General features: G+C 32.1%; 2 protein-coding genes across 4 annotated transcripts; both read right to left on the minus strand.

The window, feature by feature from the left end:
* Positions 1-3,035: 3,035 nt before the first annotated feature.
* LOC100165157 (valacyclovir hydrolase) lies at positions 3,036-8,356 on the minus strand. Of its 2 annotated transcripts, XM_001947395.5 has the most exons (5): positions 8,017-8,356; positions 6,988-7,081; positions 6,715-6,881; positions 6,243-6,652; positions 4,598-4,840 (listed from the first exon to the last, which is right to left on the minus strand). In XM_001947395.5, the coding sequence occupies exons 1-5, from the start codon at positions 8,098-8,100 to the stop codon at positions 4,744-4,746; spliced, it is 852 nt and encodes a 283-aa protein (XP_001947430.2). In that variant the 5' UTR covers positions 8,101-8,356; the 3' UTR covers positions 4,598-4,743. The 2 variants fall into 2 exon arrangements, with proteins under 2 accessions (XP_029344471.1, XP_001947430.2); XM_029488611.1 differs by lacking the exons at positions 6,243-6,652; positions 6,715-6,881; positions 6,988-7,081 and having other exon boundaries at positions 3,036-4,840; positions 8,017-8,355.
* A 902-nt stretch (positions 8,357-9,258) lies between these two features.
* Positions 9,259-11,445, minus strand: LOC100167190 (GPI mannosyltransferase 2). Of its 2 annotated transcripts, XM_008191756.3 has the most exons (3): positions 11,162-11,445; positions 11,009-11,086; positions 9,259-10,943 (listed from the first exon to the last, which is right to left on the minus strand). In XM_008191756.3, exons 2-3 carry the CDS (start codon positions 11,027-11,029, stop codon positions 9,624-9,626), a joined length of 1,341 nt encoding a protein of 446 aa, XP_008189978.1. In that variant the 5' UTR covers positions 11,030-11,086; positions 11,162-11,445; the 3' UTR covers positions 9,259-9,623. The 2 variants fall into 2 exon arrangements, with proteins under 2 accessions (XP_008189978.1, XP_001947389.1); XM_001947354.5 differs by having other exon boundaries at positions 11,009-11,444.
* Between the last annotated feature and the right edge of the window lie 2,165 nt (positions 11,446-13,610).

A 13,610-nucleotide genomic window follows, 5' to 3' on the forward strand; every position in this document is an offset into this window, starting at 1 on the left:
AGTATATGAGGGGGGGTGAAAAGATACCCCCCGTAAAACCGCCACTGAATAGGTACAAAATTAGGGCCCCCCCCCAATTACCACAAAGAAGCCGGGGCTCTGTCCGCAATTGCGTACTAGCGGTCCGGGCCAGTCCGACTCTGATTCTAAGCCTAAAGAATGGTCGTACATATTTCGTACAATAAATGTTGTACCATTCATTCGATCCCAGATCGGACACTACATTTAAATTTCTCAAGAGTATTACACTTACACTATTGCGATTTGCGATAGTACTTTATTGTTTTAATACCAAACTGTATGAAGGTAAGCCACTTATATGTAAACTATCTATAAATTCTAGGAAACAGAAAATGGTCACAGTCTTTTGACATTTTGTTTAAACTTAAAAACGTCTTTACTTGCACTGGCAACATGTTAACAATTGCATTATTTATTTCATCACAATATGTTAATTTTTGGTGCAACCGTGCAAGAATAGCAAATTGTTTAAAAATAAGATAAATTTTCTAAACAAAAATAATATCTCCAAATACCTACGTATTTTATTATATCACTTGACTTTGTTTGGAAAGAACGTCGTTCATGAAGTTCATATATTTTAGTGAACAATAGGTGAACGTCACTTTGTTATTCAAATAGAACGTAAACGACGTTTATATATTTAATGAATTTGAACGATTATTAAGACGTTCAAATTTATTTATTATTTAATAAATATTGATTGATAATATATACTATTATGATGTATCAGTGGCGTAGCTAGGATTTTCTGAAGGGGGGGGGGGTGTTAATTATAAACATTAAATATTATATATAATACGTTAATACGTACAAACTAAAACTTTTATTTTAATTAATTAATTATGTATACATAATGTCTGTATGGTATTATCAATAGATAATAATGAAAAAAACAATATATTATAAAATAAAATCCGTTCGTCGTTTTTGATTGAATGACAATTTTTGTACTACTTCTTCTACTGTTACTTCGACTTCACGATGAATATTTAAAGATGCTAATCCATTAAGTCTAAACTGGCCAATAGAATTTCTAAGATAAGTTTTTATTCGTTTTAATGTAGAAAAACTTCTTTCAGGTTCACATGATGTGACAGGCAATGTTGCAAATATTTGAAGAAGTTTAAAAACATTTGGAAATAGGTATTTATTGCAGTTATCAAGGGCGTCAAGAACACTTTTTATGCTTAGTTTTCCAAATGTGTAAGTCCATAACCTTACCTCTGGTTCCATAACCTCCTGATCAATATCATCAGAATAAAAACTCACTAAATCTTGATAGCCTGTGAATTATAATTTTTATTAGAAATGAGAAAATAAAAGCCAGCTATAATAGTTTTGTGGTTTATAAATAGGGTCATTTAATTGTTGCACTAAATGTCCAGAAATGGAAGGAATACGCTTATTTTAAAATATTTTTCAGGATTATCTGTATGATAGTTTGATCGATGCATTTGTCGTTTGACCATTCTTGGAATGTCAATTTCAAAATCAATTTTCTTTGATCTCTCTGTAAATTCTTCAAAATACTTATGAAATTCTACATCACAATTACTTCTTATACTTTGGAGTTGAGAAATTATTATATCTACATGATTTATGAAAACGTATATCGCGATACCGCAATTACCGCCGCAATCGCGATATTGTTAACCTGTATATATATATTATGTAATTAGTATTGTGCATTATTTTATATTTCATATTGTATTTACGATTTAGTTTTTATACCTATGTTCCTATTTTATTATATATAATAATATGTATATTGTAATAACTAATATATATGTAATAATAATGTAATATATGATACGGCTCAAGGGGGGTGTCATATCCACCAAACACCCCCCTTGTATATGCCACTGTGATGTATAATATATTTCGAATGGTATTAAAATAAAATACATGAAATTCCAGTGGGCACGCCTAAAACAACAATAATATGATTTCCACGATTTTGTATTCGTATTTAAACGATACATAAAAATTAAATTAAATAAATTAACGACGAAATGAACTCGTATATTTTCAAAGGACGTGAACGTGTTCATTTGAAAAAAAATATGAAATTGAACGTGAACGAGTTCCTTTTTGAAGCACTGCAGAACGTGCACGAATTCATTTTTTTTAGTGAGCGTTTCGAACACTGTCACAATTGATAATAGCGATGGATTTATTAGTGGGTATTCGCCACATGATATATGACGAAATAGGAAATTATGTTTTTATCAGAAAATGCTGACGACGACGATAACGAAGCAGCAGTAGACAAAGGATTGTGTGCGAGCACAATGTAAATACGCCCATGACAAAATATAATATATTATTATGTTTTATTTAATATTATAATATATATTTTGTCATGACGTATAGGTACGCCAGTCAGCAATAACACACGTCAACAACGACCACGACGCAGCAGTAGGTACTGCAGTACACGTAAGCAGTGTCGGGAATAGATAACTAATAATTTATCTAGTTAAAGATAGTTATACTAATTAATGTTCTCTAGATAAAGATAAAAAAAATACATTTTTATCTATAGATAAATATCAATTAATTTCATGTTTAATTTTGCAAATATTCTGTGATATTAATCCAAAAAAAAATACATAATTTAAAACATATTAAATATAAACATATTTAAAAAGAGTACCTTCATTTTAACACCCGCAATCAAGGGCGATTCTGCATAACTACACACTCTACAATAGTCAATATGTCAATATATCTATGGAATTATTTTTTTTCCAAACTTTTTTTCATTTAATATAAAAGCTTGTACAACATCATAAACACTTCCCGCGCATAATATGCATTTCTATATGTATAGGAGTTCCGGATCCACCCATTTTCGTAGGAGTTAATAGTTATCCATTCCCTTTTCTATTTGGCATGTAAATGATAATGTAAACGGAATTGCATGGTTTGTCTTCCGGTCTTTCAAACCGAAGTAAGTAATGATAGGAATCGGAACTTTATCGATGCAACAAGTTAATAACTATAATAAATACTTCATTATAAAATTTATTAAATATAATACCATAACAGCGTATCTCTGCAATAACTACAACGTTATTTCGAGACTATATCGGAATTTATTTAATTTGTTCGTTAAATATAAACAATATTATATATTATATATCAACGAGTAAAATATATTTGTAATTGTAACGTAGGTATAATTTAGTTGTAATTGAAAAGGAAGTAATACGTCTCAGTCGCACTTTCAACGCCCACTTCCCGTCCCACCGAAGCTAGGGCCACGACATGCCACTACTCGACCGAATATTGTCGGCAGGCCAACGAAATGTTTGCGTCGCGCTTCCTGTGCTTGTCAACGGTCGACAACGGTTTCGGGTCCAAGTCGGACACCTTGACGCGTATCGCGTTTGACGAACTCCCGGGACGACCGCGGAACGTGACGTACACGGAACAGTCCCGTGCCGTGGCGGCCACCAGATATCCGTCCACCGGGGTCCAGGCGGCGGCGCCGTCGTCGTTCGGCCGCAGGCGGTCGACGTGGCCGAACTGCGGATCGCGTGGGTGCCGTCCGTCGTATTCGGAACACACGGCCGCGAAACCGGTAGTTTGCATCTGTTGCATCGTCAGGATCTCGTGCAGGACGCAGTGCCGGGGCATCGGGACCGCGCCCGCGAAGTCGCACGACGCCGGCGGCACAGCCCCCGAAGCGGCGCTACGGTGCTCCTCTTTCTCCTCCTCTCTGTCGTCCTCCGAACCGTCACGTCCGTCCGCCGGGGCGTCCTGGCCGCCCTCGAAGTCGCCGAGCAGTGCGCCCGCGACCAATGCGCAAAACCGCCGGACTGACCCGAGCGCCTCCCCCGCCGCGGCTCCGAAACCGTCGTCCGGGGCCGCGAGCGGGTTGCCGTCCAGGAACATTTTCAGATTGTTCTGCGGGTCCCGGAGCAGTGAGCGGACGGCCCGCCGAACCCGTTCGCGGCGGCCCGAGAACATGTCCAGCGGACAGTACCCGCTCGGCCTCTGGATGTCGCCCCGGAACAGCTTCAGGTACTGGTGCGCGCAGAACGGACACTTTGTCCGCACCCCGCCCGCCGCGACGTCATCCTCGTGCACCCATCCCTGTTTGGGTTTGATCTCGACGCACCAGGCGCCCGGCACGTCCGGCGGTGGCAGCGCCGTGTAGTCCGGGCACACGGCCACCAGACACCCGGCCAATTCGAGGCCCTTGTGCCGCCGGCTCGGCGGCCTGTGCGGCCTGATGACCCGGTCGATTTCGCGCAACTCTTCGGAGGACACGCGCATCGGTACGGGCACGTCTACGTGGCGGCTGCCGCCGTCGAAGAATGTACGTCTGACGGCGTCGCAAAAGCGCAACCGCACGGATAGCGTTTCGGCCGCCGCGGCCTCCGTAACTTCAGCGCCGCCGCCATCACCCTCTTTCATCACCCGCACCACTGTCCCGTCGGCGGGCACCGACAAAACCACGTTGGCGTTGCCCTCGCCCTGGTAACGCCACGCCTTGTCGCTCAACGTCAATTCTTGCAGGGATTTCGGTCGCGCGTCCCACGCCACAGCAGGTTCGGTCATATTATATTATTTTTTGCCTCCTTATACGATTTAGAACTGCGTTTGCATCGGCTATATTGGCTAGCACCCCCCACTGCTACGATTTTAATAGGTACTATTATTTTTTTGAAACTAAGTTTATTTTTATTTCGACAAGTCTTGCGATCTCCTCTACAAGTCTTCGGCCAGGAAATCGTCTACCGCCGAATTGAACAGTTCGGCGTACCTTAGGTGGATGTTGTGTTTACCTTCCGGATAGATTTCAAGCCTGCAACACACGAATGGAGACAATATTATGTAAGGGGCGGCCACACATTTATAAAACATGTGTAAAAATTGTACAAAAGTGATGTTTTGAGCTGTTTACGGGCATTTAAAAATTATTCGTTGGGTCAAAAAGCTTGAAAAGTTAATACAAGACTCCCAATATATTGTTATAACTTATAATGGCACAAAATACATAGTCACAATGTTTTTTTAGATACATTTAAATTTTGACAAAATACGTAAAATTCACGAAAACGTGCAAATTATTTTGAGTTAGAAATTCATAAAAAATTTTTTTTTTAAATAAGATTTGAAAATTTAATACATGATTCCTCAAAAGTTTGTCTACCTAAACTTTAAAAAAATGTCTACCGATATGTCAAAATAATTTTTATGAGTTTTCAATTTTCTAATTTTTAGAATATTGGATATTCACTAGATTTTACACGTTGCGATTTTCTTATTTTGTTGTAATTCAAAAACGAAAAACTATAGTTTATAGATGCTCGAAAGTTGAAATTTACACCATGTGTTTATTTTATCAATTCCTATACTTGATAACATTTTCAAAATATTTTGAATTTTTTTGAGCTGTTTACGGACATTATAAATTTCTTTAGTTTTTTTTCTTTAATAGTCATTAAAAGGTTATTTGTTGGGTGAAAAAGCGTGAAAATGTAATACAAAGGTCATAATATATTGTTACTATAGCAGTTTAAAATGAAGGAAAATTTAGGCATATTTTTATAATCATTTAAAGTACAAATTTTGACAAAACTTAAATTATATACTAAAATTTTATATTATGTTATTTAATTATGTATACAATAATTATTTAATTTAGTTATTTAATTATGTATATAATTTAATGTATAACTTTTATAGCTAAGGATTGACAATTTAAAACAAGGTTCCAAATAAATTTATTCTCACAATAATATCATCAAAAATAATTAGTAATATCATAGACTGAATGGCAGTCTTCGCTCAAAATCGTTTTCGTATACAATGATATTATTATATCATTGATGATTGAATTCAAATTTAATACAATCCATTACAGTGATCTACTTGTAACCTACTTTACAGCAGAGTGACACCCACTTGCCCACCTTTTTTTTAGTAATTGACTTATGTATTATCACACATATGATATAGGAAGTTTAATTTCTAAAATTGCATGAATTTTTTATTTAGTTATATTCCTTTAATATTATTATTATAATTATTTAGAATCATAGAAAAATCAATAATATTATCAAATAAATCATTCACTATGTTGTTATTTGTTGTACTCCTTTATTAAATTGAATCTATTATTATGCTACTATAATTTCCAAAAATATAATTGTGAAGGAGTTTTTTCATCAAAACTAATATTAAGTAGGTATGTAATAACTTACGATCCATATTTTATTTTTTTGTGTAAATGAACCGGATGCTCCATAGGCACTAAAGGGTCTTGAGCACCGTGTAAAATGAGAGTAGGCGCATCGATTTTAGACAGCGCTTCTCGACAAATGTCCCCTCCGTTTTCTTTAAGTATTATTTGAAATGAATTTACCCAAGCATTCCAAGTATCTGAAAAATACTTTTCGCCATACAAATCAATAAACGGTTGTCTCATGCGTGGGGACCATTTTTGGACATCTCGTATTTTCTCGTATAATTCAATATCTTTTTCAGTAACATACGCATTGCTACCCCAAACTATGAGTTTTTCCACGCTGTCAACAGCTTTGGATGCCATTATAAGTGCAGTGATCCCACCATCGCTCCAACCCAGCAGTGAATATTTATCAATTTGCAATGACTAAGAAGACCAACATTAAGATTAGAAAAACATTAAGGACGCAAGTGGAAAAATGTAAATACTTTCATAAGTGAAATGGCATAGTCAGCGTCACGATAAAAAAATCCTGGCGAAAAATCTCTGTCTGGTGGTCGACTAAAACCATAACCTGGTGGATCCCATGCAACTATTGTATATTTTTCACGATTAAGAGTTTCAATTTGTGGCTTAAAATCAGTAAATATTGAACCTAAATAACATTCATAAAGTTTATTATGTATCTATTATATGCATGATGTTTAATATTATTGTAGTTATGAAAATTAACCCTAAAATACTTAATATGGCCAAGGTACCTAATGCTCCTGGCAATAACAACAAGGTCTGTGGACCATTTCCAACTTTTAAATAATTAATTTCAATATTATTAATTTTGATTTTGGTTTGCTTCTGTAAATAAAAATGTGATTTAAACTTCATACAATATGTAATATAATTTTTTTTTTAATAAACTACCTATTCAATTAATTACAATATACCCAACATCATTTTAATTTTCAGGCTATAGGTGTGAATGCTGTCTTTCACAAAACTAATTTAAAAAAACAATTTAATATTTGCATGCAAAGCTTATAATCGAGGCTTATATGCATAAAAATTTCAAAAAATTTTAATGTTTAAATATTGGGATACTTAGGTACTGGTTATTGGATAAGTCTATAAATATTGATGAATTAATATCAATTGATTATACCTAATACAATTATAATTTGTAGGTAAACAAGTCACAAAAAACTAATAATGTCATGTAAAGTTTGGTCTACAAGTTCAAAATTGGTAAATTCAACACTGAAAGTGCTCAAAACACAATAGTGTATTAACTATTAACTAATAATAAATAATAATCAACATTTTTAATTATCTAGTAGGTACAGTGGCATGATCATTAACAAACTTAAACATTAAGAAAATTATTTGGTTAATTGAAATAAAATATTTATCATAATATAATATTGTATTTATATTATTTTTATATATTATTTATATACACAATGATCTACCAAGCATAGTCACCCACATTTGTTTCTTTAATAAATAATTTATTCAAATTCTGATTTTTAGAATTTTTAAATATAGGTAGTCTCGTAGGTACTCAGACAATTTTTTCAAATTATTAAATTTTTTTGTACTACTGATGAAAACTTAAGTTTTTTAAATAAGAACCCCCTTTTTTACTGTAAATTATTTGGTGGGTAATTAAATATATTATTTAAAAATGCCAAAAATCACATTTTAAATAACTGCATTATTGAAGATAAAGGGGGGTTAGCATGCTTGGTGATTCGCCCTGAATTATTACATATTTATTTATCATAATATTATACCTCTATCATAGCATGACGAATTTGATTTTTCTTGTACAGCGAACTACAATTTCTGAGTAATTTATTAAATCTTGCAGATATCATTATGAAAATATGAAAAAGAATATTTTGTAGTTTGTCTGGTGTTAACAGATTTGTACGACCAGCGGTCTTTGGCTTAAATTAATTTTATACTAATACAACACTTTAGTAGTTTAGTACTATCTCGAAGTCGTAACAACGTAACTTTATGTAAAAAATGTAGCCAGGAAGTTCATAGCTCTTATTTTTTTAAAATATATACTTCTTATCGTTGAAAAAATATCGTTCCAAGTCCACGATAAGTGTTATCACGAACTAAGATTGTTATCAAGGTGATGTGAACATGTACCGTAGAATACTATGTATTCTAATAGTACATGATCATAGACCTATATAATAGGTCTATGTACATGTTTACGAATTTACGCTTTGTACAATAAAAAAATTCAATATTTTAAGTCATATGATATTATGATGACCTATTTTAAACTTTGTAGGTTTTAAAATTACCCATTGTGTAATGTGTTCAATAACAATACAAAGGCTGTAAAGAATTGAAGTACAAAGATCTCTATAATCGTGATTAATACAAAATACCACGGATTTGGTAAAGAATGTCAACAGCTGCTGGTGTTAAGGTGATCCAGAATTATTTTCAAGTACTTCATTCAAATCAGTGATCACAGTAGCAGCTGTTGACATAATATGATTATTGTTTAAGTACAAATACATTATAATAATATTATACTATTATAGACAGCTGTGAATCTGTGCCACAAATAATATCCATTCAAAATACTTGAATATTGATCATGCATTGATTTGGCTCTAGTATAAATATTTGTTTCAATTAAAAAAAATTTAACTCATCGGTCGAGTTTGACAACTTATCTAAATATTAACGTAAAATATAACTAACTAAAATTGAATCTTTTATATTTATTTTTAATTTGTGATTATTTTTACCAATCAAGAACAATTTTTACATTTAGAATCATTATTTTAGCTCGAAAAATAACTAGCAAATTTATACAAAAATTATATAATGACAACATTACAAATTACAATCTAACAGTCAGGAACAATTTTTGTACCTTATTTTATTTCAAATAATATTAACTTTCTCTACTCTTCAGAATGTTTTAAGTTTTTATGTATTTTGAATTACTAATTCAGAATTTAATAAATAGTTTATTTTAGTAGTTTAATTAATACAAAATATTATTAAATATCAGTCTTAATTTAAGTCTTTATTATTTCATCATAAAATATGTATCAATCTATTGAACAAATAAAAAATATAATAAAAAAACATTCCCAAATCAAATAACAATGCAGAATAAAAAATAAATTTCTAGTATAACATGGTAAAATATTATAATTTGAGTTTTAACAATTAAAATATATACCTATAATAATTAACACTTGTAATAACATTTGTTCTTTTCAAATAGAACTCATACAATTAAATGACCTATATTTTTACACTTTAATTAATTTTACAGCTTACATTTTTTAGTTAAATATCATGTATATTTGTTTCATAAAAATGATACCTAAAAATAACGAATGATAACATTTGTCTGCTATGTGAATGGTAAAAAGTTCACAAAAAACGCTGTGCCAACAATAAAATATGTAAAAAAGTACAATGTAACAAATTTAGATTTAAAATCATAGGTTATACGGCTGTATGTTATTTTATTGAAATTTAGTGGACATTTGTAATAATTCGCACAAGCCCAATAAAACACTGGACTAGAAGACGCTAACATTCTAGTGGTCACTTGAACGTGTATACAAAACAAACAAAAAATGGTTAAAAATGTTGAATGGACGACATATACAAAATCTGATTTATCTCGATTTCTAAGACCCAAATAAATGATATTATTGTTACGAAAATATTCAAAACCAAAATTTAACAGTAGAAAAACACAAGGCAAAGCCAATAGAAAATTAGGAATCTGTTTGAATTTGAAATAACTTAAGAAACCCATATTTTTCCAATATTTTTCTTGAACATAAGAGTATGGTAAGCGCTTACCACACCACATTGGCACACTAATGTTGTTTGGTGTTATTAGGTTGTTTGTAATAGCATAGTTAATAACTTTGGGATCCAATGTGTGTTCTTGCAGAGTGCAGAATTTATTATATCCATAGAGTTGGAACAAACAGAAACATGCAAAAACAAAACATACACCAATAAGGCATTTGAATGATATTTTTCTTTTCTTGACGACCGATTCAACAATAGTATATAACAAAAAGCCAACATTTAGTAGTCCGTTGGACCTGTTCAACACTGAGAAACCAAAAAATAACGATGACTTCCAAATACTTTCACATGCATTATGATACATACCATAAAATGTTGTAAAAGCGAACAGTGATTCTGAATAGGGAGCTGAGAAGAAAACACTAGCAGGATTGAAACAAAACAGGACTGTTGAATTATACGCCATTTCTGTGTTTTTATGTATGCGTAAAGTCAAATTGAATAACACCAATGCAGTGAATACAAATACGATATTGTTGAGGAATACTCCTGCAATGAGGAACATAGTGTTTGGATGACCAGGAAAAATTGCTGTTAACAGCCGTAAGACATTGGGATAAAGCGGGAAAAAAGCCAATGTATTTTCATATGTATAGCCATATTGATAGATATGATGGAAGTATTGAGCGTCCCAACGGAGGAAACCACCCAGGATATGAGTTACGGTACGGCCAATACTGGTATCATCTTTGTCATGAAGGCCCGGCGATATGAACACTCCCTGAGCTTTATGATCTGGAATCAGTGCATTGAAGACATACTGCAGGACCACAATAGACAATCGACTGTAAGCCGCAAGACGCCAAACCTTGGATCGATACAACGCCGGATCTCTTCGAAGACCCTACAACACAAAGCTACAGGTAACATATTTTTTATTTTTATTATAATCAATAAGATGATATTTACCTTCAGTTTTTTGTCGCTCATATTAAAATTAATATATTATATTAATTTTATGTATAACACAAACATATTACATTGCACCTGTGTGAAATCCAAAAGCGAGTGTTTCAAAATTTATGACATGACAAATGAAAATAAAACCATTTTGATTTGTACTTCAAAAACAACAGTTGAACTTGAAATCACTGAAATTTTGAGACTTGCAAGACGTCAGTTGTTAAGTGCTAGTAAATAACCGTGCTGGCGTGGTGCTGAGTACCGGTAATCGAGACTTATACTTTATCTCGATGGTACCGGTACAAAAAAATGTCATACATAGTAGTTATTAGTTATTACCTAGATGGACTAGATGGATTGATCAATTTATTAATTCTATAACAAAAGGCACTATAAAAATATAATATTTTGATTTTTGAGATAGATCTCATCACGGTCTGCATATTATACACACGATTTAAGATAGTACTATCTTAAATCGTGATTATACCACAACAATACTATCTATTCTCTGGTTTGATACACGAACTAAGATAGTACTATCTTAGTTCGTGGTTTGATAGTAGTTAACCATAGAACGTATTCTAGTGAACACTAATTAATAATATAATATTAAAGATATATTAAAGATATTCATTAAAATCAGGACAACATTTTAGATTTGTAAAAAGCGGGATACCAAAAACCGGTTACTGATAAATAAAACAGCTGTAATCACCAGAATAAACTTCGACCAAAATCACAGACTAGAATACTAGATATTATAAATTTATAACCGATTGATGAGATATAACCGATAATAACCAGCAATACGGTGCCCGTTAAAATAATTAAATAACCGATTTTCAAATTTTTATCGTGTATAGAAAATTCTAATATAAACATTCAGCGAAATTTTCAAGTATCTACAGTCATTCGTTTTTTAATTACAATAAAATAAGAAAATCGTCACAAGAGAAATCGAGCGAATATCAAATGTTGTAAAAATATGAATTTCAAACACTCATAAAAATTTAATTTGATTTGCTTGTAGACATTATTTTTTTGATAAAGGTAGACATTATGTGATTATGTGGAATCTTGTAATACATTTTCAAATCATAGATTTAAAAAGAAAAATTTTTACGAATTCTTAACTCGAAATAATTTGCTAATTTTCGTGATTTTTACATATTTTCTTAATTTTTGAACTTTAAATGCTAATAAAAAAAAACTGTGACTTTGGATTTTTAATATTTTTCAAATGTCATTGTAACAATATAGTAGGTACCATGTGTTAATTTTTCAAGTATTTTTACTCGACAAATAAAGTTTTATTGACTTTCATAGAAAAAAAAAACTAATAAAATTAGAAACTGAAAATGTCCTCAAACAGTTCAAAACAAATCAAAATACTTTGAAAATGTTATCATATTGTATAGAAAATGGAAATATAAACAACCAGTGAAAATTTCATGTATCTACATTTATTTGTTTTAAAGTTACACCAAAAACACAAATCGATTTTCTCGAAAACAGCTTTTGCGTAAAAATTCCCGTTTTTCCTTAATTTTTCTTTTGTTTTTCGCGGTACTTTTGAAAACTATTGGAAATTTCAAATTTTGACCTCCCGAATGCACCAACTAGATTCACTTTCCCATCAAACAAGATACTATTGAAGAAAATCGAAGCATTTTTATGCTTCAAACCGTGATGACAGACACAAAAATAAAAAATTTAAAAAAATTAAAAAAATTAAAAAACACACATCATTGTAAAATCAATACATTCATCGTTCCACTCAGAATCTAAAAATATTGAAAATACTTCATGCTCAAAATATTTGAATATATATTCGATACTTAAAAAAGTATTTTAATACTTTTACTTAAACACTTTACACTAGCTAGGTATTATATTAGTATAAATATTTAAAATTATATATAGGTACATTCCTTATATTATTATCTATACATATTTATGTTTGTATTTTGGATTATAGTCGTCGTTTACAATATAATTTTGCTTAAATTTTTATTTTTTAGGATCAGAATTTATGTATGGTTTTAGCTGGATGTAATGTTAATAATAAAGCCAGCATTGAAGAAATTAATGAACAAACAAATAATAGTGAAGATATATTTTAGGAATTTCTTGCTAGTTGTTCTTATACGTCTTCACAGAATCAAACTCATTTACAGGTACTTACTCATTAATCATGGCAGTACCAGCAAAACAAGTAGCTTATTAATTTTATTGACAATATTTCTAAAAATGTAAAATTTTAAACTTGTAAAATAATGACATTGATTTTAAAACAATTGCAGTATTGAGTTGGTCAAACTTCACAAATGTAGCACAAAAGAAGGGAATTGCAGCACAAACCAACACAAACGAAAGGTGTTTGTTTGTATATCTGATATTCAATGTTTATATTTAGTATGTCCCTGGCACTGCTCAAGGTAAATTTCTTATAACTTTGGAAGGAATCGAGCACAAACGAAGAGAATTTCTGCACAAACTAGCATAGACGGAGACGGAGCACAAACGATAGTCCTGGATTACAACTCAAAACGGTAAATGGGCGGTGCCAGCGTGCCCAGCACCGCCTATTGTAAATTGCGAATAA

The sequence above is a fragment of the Acyrthosiphon pisum genome, chromosome A1, assembly GCF_005508785.2.
Source record: "Acyrthosiphon pisum isolate AL4f chromosome A1, pea_aphid_22Mar2018_4r6ur, whole genome shotgun sequence".
Lineage (NCBI taxonomy): Eukaryota > Metazoa > Arthropoda > Insecta > Hemiptera > Aphididae > Acyrthosiphon > Acyrthosiphon pisum.